General features: G+C 29.0%; 1 protein-coding gene across 1 annotated transcript; it reads right to left on the minus strand.

Moving 5' to 3' along the window:
* Positions 1-4,448: 4,448 nt before the first annotated feature.
* On the minus strand, positions 4,449-6,778 carry LOC107873568 (uncharacterized protein At5g48480). The gene is made up of 2 exons (XM_016720469.2): positions 6,365-6,778; positions 4,449-4,931 (listed from the first exon to the last, which is right to left on the minus strand). The coding sequence occupies exons 1-2, from the start codon at positions 6,679-6,681 to the stop codon at positions 4,700-4,702; spliced, it is 549 nt and encodes a 182-aa protein (XP_016575955.2). The 5' UTR covers positions 6,682-6,778; the 3' UTR covers positions 4,449-4,699.
* Positions 6,779-7,894: the final 1,116 nt, after the last annotated feature.

Genomic DNA, 7,894 nt, shown 5'->3' on the forward strand with positions numbered 1-7,894 from the left:
AACGTGTTATAAAACAATAAAAAACAAGAAGAAGAGTAGAGAGAGTGATTTTTATTTCTTCTCTTGAGGGATGATTTACAATGAAGGAATCCCTTCTATTTATAGGGAGAATTTGCCCCTAGTTTCACACTAAAAGACAAATACATCAAATCCTGATAGACATCAAATAGATCTTGATAGGTATTCACTATAATTGATATATATCATAACAAGATTACTTATATATGATTTAATACTACATGAATAAGAGAATTAAATGACATTACTATCCCTCAATTTTCTTAATTAAAATTTACTTTTAATTTCATTTTAAATATAATCTCTACAATTTGCTCGTTATGCTAAATTTAATTTGTCAGGCTCCTTTTGGTTTGCTTATGTGGATAAACTGTTTAAATACTATTTTCGTCCTTATGTTGTGTTGGTGCATTTTATTATTAAAATAAAAATATTAAAGTGCTTGACAATTAGTAGACATAAAGTGAAGAAAGTGGCGTCATTATTCTTGTAACTCACCACATTATATTTTTTTGTTAGTAGGTATAATTGTGATAAAGATGAACATAAGTTCTTGTAACTCATATGACCATTGGTTCTTGTAGCTCTCAAGGTCATTAGTTTTTGTAACTCCATGGTCATTACTTTCACATAACTTATGTGACATCAAGACTATTCATCTACCTGCATTACCATCCCTCATTCATCATATTCATTACATGGAAGAATTCTACAACTATAAATAGTGGTGGTTCTTCCTTTGTGTTGATGTAGAAGTACAAAAAAATATGATAAGTGTGAAAAAAAATTATAGTGTATAGTAGTGAAAGAGAGAGTTGAGATAGAAAATATTCTAAGTTTACAACTATATTCACTTTACAAATTATATAAGTGAAAGAAAGAGTTGAGACAGAAAATAATCCAAATCTTTAACTATATTCACTATATAAAGAGAGTAAATATATGTTGAAGGGAGATGTTCTTATGGTGGAGTTTTGGACTCTTCAACTAATTCGGAGTAATTTGAGTTGTACATCGTTGATGGGCTATTGTATCCTGGAGGGGACAAGTCACGAGACATACTGCTGGATCGGTGTAGATTATATCGCAACGGGCTTGAATCTCCTTAAAGAAAGTGAGATATCTGCGCCACAGCCAAGAAGAAGATTATTTTATTTTATTCAATTTTATTCATTTTATTTTCAACTGTAATCATTTATTGTAATTGTGGTATATTACACCAACATGTTGGTTGATAGCTTCAAAGTGAGCAACATTTTGGTATTCTGTATTTGTTCAATTTACAGGCGGATCAATATAAATAGTAAAAATTATTGTCAAATAAATATATGATCTGACAATCTGAAACTATGTTGTCAGTAGTCTATGTTGTTCTTACATCGTGTGCTTTATAGTTTTTCTTTAAAAAAAAAATTATATAATACTGCAATTATTTGTTGTTTTAAATTTTTCTTGATCAAATAAGTTTAATTTACTTATTACTAATAAGATGAAAGAAATGATCAACTAAGCAGAATGAGAATTACTATTCATATTTTAGCTTTTCTATAAAATCGCGAAAAGAATGAGTAATTAAACTAGTTAAATAAAGTAAAAAAAATTACAAAAATTTAAGAGTATAATTATAAAGAAGATTTTGTAGAGTTTTAAACTCAAACCCAGTATGTGATACATTTAATTTTTAATATAATAAATCAAACACTTAACAATTTTGCATTACTAATCCTAATATTGTTAGTCTCTGCATTACTTAATTGAAAAACATTTTTCATTGTGGCAATACGATTAGGAATGAAGTTTTAAGGTAATGTAGAAATTCCATTTTAAAAATCCTAATAGATAATTTGATTCGTAGTAACCTGAATCGGGACCCAAAAATTGCTCCCATCAAATTTTTTAAATAATTTTTGACCCATAACTATCATCGTAAAGTGTCCGCTAAATAGGCAAATATTCATATCACTATTAGACACGTGTCAATATCATCATTCAAAGATTTTTTTTTTAATTTTGAATATGTCTAACATATATAATAAGTTTTTCGATATATCCAATAAAGATATATAATTAATTAAAAATTTTGTAGTTAATAAAAATTACTATAAATATGATAAGTTAAAGATAAAAATTTATGTTATTTAATCCTAATAGATTTTTGATTGGGAGTGAGTATCCTGAATCGGGTTCCAATATTAATATGTATTTTAATTAATTTAATTATATAATCATAATAAAAAATATTAATTTGATCTATACATCGAGTATTTATAATTTTTTCCCCAATATTGCTCCCATCGAATTTTTTAAACTAAAAATTACATAAACACATAACTTATGTTTTTAATATTACAAAAAACCTCAACTCCCTAAATATATTACAAAAGTTCTACATAGACACAGAATGCTATATATATATTGGCTATATTATATATATTAATAGGGGAAGAAAGTAAAATAATTAAAAAGTGAAAAAAAATGTAATTACTTTTAAAAAATTAATATTTATATTATTTATGCTTTTTTAAATACTTAATTTTTTGACCCATAACTATCATAGTAATAAAAAAAGTGTCCGCTAAAAAGGTCGATATTCGTATAAAATATTTTATTGGACGCGTGTCAATATAGGTGTCACACTTAAGGAAAAAAAAAAACAAAGCATCTATTTGTCAGCCTTTTACCTGACCATTATACATTTTGTTGAACTACCTTCCAACTATATACTCTCTTCATTTCATAATAAATGAATGATTGAATTTTGATATACATATTAAGAAAAAAAACATTAAACACATAAATTTAATATGATTTTTTATTTTTACCTCAACAAAAAAACTGACCTTGTAATCCTTTTCAAAAGTTAATTGTTGTCAAATCATAATGACAAATTTAAAAAATAATTCAAGAATTCATTTATTTTGAAACACCAATAAATACCCCAACAATTCACTTATTAAAAAACGAAGTACTATATATCCTTTTACTTTACTAATTAACACTTCCCAAGAACCTTCTCATTCGTTTTATAATGCCACATAGTAATTATTTCACTATTCCCTCATTATTTAGTCTCGTACTCCCTCCGTTTTATAATAAATGAATTATTAAAAAATTATTTTAGTGTTTTAAAATAAGTGAATCATTAAATTTTTTTCTAAATTTACCCTTAAAGATTTGACAACCAAGAGGTGAAAATATATATATATATTCTGTACTTATAGGATAAAAATAAAAAATTATGTTAAATTTATGTTTTTGATTTTTTTTTAATTTATGTGTCAAAATTCAATATAGAGATTTGGAGAACATATCTTATTCCTAGTTCCTGGAAATACAGAATTTTCTTTGAATGACTGACAAAAGCATCACACCATACAATAAAAGAAAAAGACAACAAATGCCAAAATAATGAGATAGTCAATACTTCCACAATAAGTGAATTATTAAAATATTTTTTAATGTTCAAAATAAGTGAATGATTCATTACCATTATTAAGATTTTAAAATTTGAAAAAATTAAAATGATCAATTTATATCTTTACTTCTTAATGTGTGCTAAACTTTAAAAATTAACATAATATGGAAGAAGAGAGGGAGTACTACATAGCAAAAAGATACAAGTGCTGAACCAAAAAACAACTCCAAGTGTCAGAATAGCATAATATTTGGCTAAAACAATTTATAGATTTCATTAGAAAACGGTACTAAAAAGACCATTTCAAAAGAACATTTTCAATAAATTATATATAAGTACTACAAAATAATTTAAAACCTAAGAAGTCAACTGGTAAAAGGGATAAAATAAATAATATCAAAATAAAATTTGAAATTAACTTCATTTCATATTTAAAATATGATATTACTTTATCTCAAAATTATATCATCCCATCATTGTACCAAAACAATGAAATTATTATCCCATGAAGGAATAAAATAATCTCATGACATACTCATGAGATATCCTTAGTCATCCCATCCATCATACCAGACGACTCCTAATTGTACAGGAAAGCGTTTGAAGAACATTTGAAATAGGTTTGAAAGAATTAGAAAGTAATAACCAAACATGCATGAAATCGACGAAGTAAGATATCACTAGTTCATACGAAGAGTTGCAAGCAATACACTATAATAGGTTCTTCTAATTCAAGCAAGGAAATTCCAATTGTGAAACTAATAAGTAGATCGCAAATACTAAAATATCTCTAAACCAAAAGTTGGTAGAAATTTTGTTTCTTAATATAACTTCAAAGTTGAGATTATTATCACACTTAGCCGACGTGCCAAACAACCCATAAATTATCCTCAATCACCATAGCCTCTAGAAAAGCAACAAGCAAAGCATGCAACGCTTTCTCAGTATTCGATACCACCAAATTTGTGGCTAACGAGGCAATAGGACAGTTTGATTAGACAAAACAAAGCAAAGATCCAATAAAGAGAGAAATAATAATACTACTAGAAAGGAAGGTGTTTGTCAGATTAACTACAGACAAAAGTTTTTTAACTGTTCAAAATCATCAGATTGTCATCCTCCCCAAAAAAAAGTTAACCCCCATTAACACCTAGCTAGAGTTAATTAAAGTTGAAAGTCTCATCGGTTTATACTAAACCGGAATTTGATTGAAAGCAGAAGAAGAAAAAAGGGTGGGGAACTGGGTGGGTGTAATGGACATAGCAATTACTCAGATTTCTTCACTGGTGAAGAAGAAGAGCAGATCATCCACACATTGCCAAAAGGATCCTTAAGCTTTCCTCCTACACGACCACCGCAACAAGCACCACCATCAGCAACGCCCCCTTCAGTTATTTCGCCTTCAGCAACAGCACCGGCAGCGACGGCCTTAGACACAGCAGCATCAACATTCTCAGTCTCCAAGCAGAAAACACATCCAGTAGAAGCAATCTTCACACTGAACAATTAACACAAAATAGTATCATCAGTATAATGATAACAAAAAACCCGGCCATAACGACTCAAATCAGAGATATACATGAACATAAATCCACAAACTCCAAAAAATTTATTATATCCAAATTTATTTTGCTATGAATACTTTCGCTGTTCAACAAAACTATGTTGCTCGGACTCTTCAAAAATGAAGAAGGGTGTGTGCTGGATCCTCCAAAATAGTGTATGCAACAATTTTGGAGTTCGAGCAACTTAGCAGCAACATATTCAACAAATTAAATACAACACACACAACAGCAAAAAACAAATAATCTCAGAACAGCATATAACACTACTACAAAAGAAAAATTACAGAGCAACCATACCTTCAACACAGATCTAAAAATAAAAATAAGACATTCACATAGCACGATGAACATCCAAAAGAATACAAATCAACCTCAGATACAAAAAGACGAAAAAAAAAAAAAAAAGAGAAAATACACATTAAAAAAATAAAAAATCATCGCAACAACACTTGACGTGACAGTGCTAGTGAGAACAGTTTAGGAAATTTACACCATAAAAAACACTATTCATTATACCAAATTTTTGTGAAACAAAATTTCCAAAAGCACCCACCATTTTTCACTGCACATTGTTTTCCTTCAAAACCAAAAGTTTTCCAAACCGTAACGCATACAGAATACGGGAAAAAACAGAGCATATACCAATAAAACTCAAAAAAGAATTGATGCGACGGTTGCTAATGAGCACACTTCCGAAAATAATACAAAACTCCATACTGTATCAACTTTTATGAATGACTTGCAGAAAAAAAACTCGGAACAATTTTCCGTGAGCTCTCTTTTTCAAAAATAACTACTACCACATTTCCCCTTTCTACAAAAAACAAAAATCACAAAAAATAACGGGGACTTTAGATAAATAATTTCACAAAATTAACGTGACGGCTGCTGCTAGTGGGAGGATATTTATGAAAAAACAAATATTTAACTGTATCACCTTGTTTTAAGCAGATTTCGGAGAAAAACACGGAATATTTTTCAATAAGCTCTCTTTTCTTCAAAATACCTACAGCTAATTTTCTCCCATACAAAAAATCTTTTCACAGAATTTTTTCCAAATATTGTTTAAGAAACTTACAGATCGGAAAATTTCAGAAACAAAAATGACGAAAACGAACAAAGAAATTACAAAGCAAGCAAAAATAACACAAACAAGCAAAAATATACAAAAAGAAGCAAAAACATATAAAAAGGCAAAAAATATAAAAACAAGAAAAAACATACAAAAACAAGCAAAAATTTTACAAAAACAAGCCAAAAAATACATAAAAACAAGCAAAAAATACAAAAATAAGCTAAAAAATACAAAAACATGCAAACAAATTCAAAAACGAACTAAAAAAAGGTAAAAGCATAAAATACGTACGGAGCAGAAGAGTCCTCATCAGTAAGGTCAGCAACAATGAACGAAGAAGAACCAATTTTAAGCTCCACAGACAATATCAACGGTATTTCCTGCTCCGCCTTCCTCTTCGGATGGTTAACACGTGTCACTTCCTCAGCACCAAACGCATCTTTGTAGAACTTCACAGCTTCATTTCCTTTCGGCGCTTCAACAAACAGCTGCGGCTTCACCACCGTGAACGTCACGGCGGCAGAAGCAGCAGTAGCAACAGCGTCGGTGGCGTCGGCAGCCGGAGTAGTAGCTGCTCCTCCGTTTCCGTTCTGTGGTTCTTCAGCCATTGTTAAACAAAACCCTAGGAGAGAGAAAAAGGAGAGACGTACAGAAAATGGAAAATGGAAAACGGAAAATGGAAAAAATGCGAAATGAATTTTTGGATAAAAGGAGGAAGAGTATTGATGGGGTATTTATAGGAAACTGAAGAAGCGGAAACGTTTTCTGCATTTGTTGGATATTTGCAAACTTTGGTCCTTTTATTATTGATAATTATTTTTCTTAGTCCTTTGAAATATTTGATTGAACACATTCAGCATTTAAAATTGGTCCAACAACATAAATTCCGACTTACCTAGTGTATTCCCACTTAGTCGGGTCTGGGGAGGGTAAATTATACGCAAACCATACCACTATCTTAGATAAAGTAGAGAGGTTATTTTCGATAGACCCCTGGATCAGAATGAAAATTTGAAGTTTAATTACCGAAAATTTCAACATTTTTCAGAATTAATGAAAATTCTGATTTTGGGTCTATTGAAATAAATAATTAGCTTTCGATATATTCTTTTTAATTTTGGATCTGTCGAAATATTTAACACATCCAATGAAGATATAAAAATTTTCGTTTGTAAAGTTGGGTAATTGTCTTTTGATATTTTTTTTTCGATTATGAGTCTGTCGAGATACATAATTAATTTTCTATATATCCGATGAAGATATATAATTAATTGAGATTTTTATAATTACTTTGTAAGATTGAAAATTAAGTCATTTTGGTTATCAGTAAAGGTTTGTTATAGTCATTGTAACATTTTATTGAACACATTCAGCATTATAATTCTATTTGGTCACATATTTTGTTGAATTTTTTTTACTTTATTTGAAATTTATGAAATTTTGTTTAGTTATATGTTTTACGAAGTAGAGCAGAGAATCTTTTATTTGAAATTATAAAAAATAAATTTGAAAAATTATTACATATTTACACATGTAATTCACACTTGTGGACATAATTTCAACTTACTCAGGAATGACACACTCGTGATGATCCATCTTGATAACTGATTTTGAGAAATCAAAAATTTACATCAACAATTACATATCCACAAGTGTAGTGGACTCAACTTATAAATAATGGCCATTATGAAGTGTTGAGTATAATCAATATATAATTTATATAAATCATGCTTGTGCAAAATGTGTGCCTATTAATTAGTAACATAAATTGAAATGAATAAGCACGTAGCTTTTAAAGGAGATAAGAATTGTTGATTAACT

The sequence above is a fragment of the Capsicum annuum genome, chromosome 6 (assembly GCF_002878395.1).
Source record: "Capsicum annuum cultivar UCD-10X-F1 chromosome 6, UCD10Xv1.1, whole genome shotgun sequence".
Classification (NCBI taxonomy): domain Eukaryota; kingdom Viridiplantae; phylum Streptophyta; class Magnoliopsida; order Solanales; family Solanaceae; genus Capsicum; species Capsicum annuum.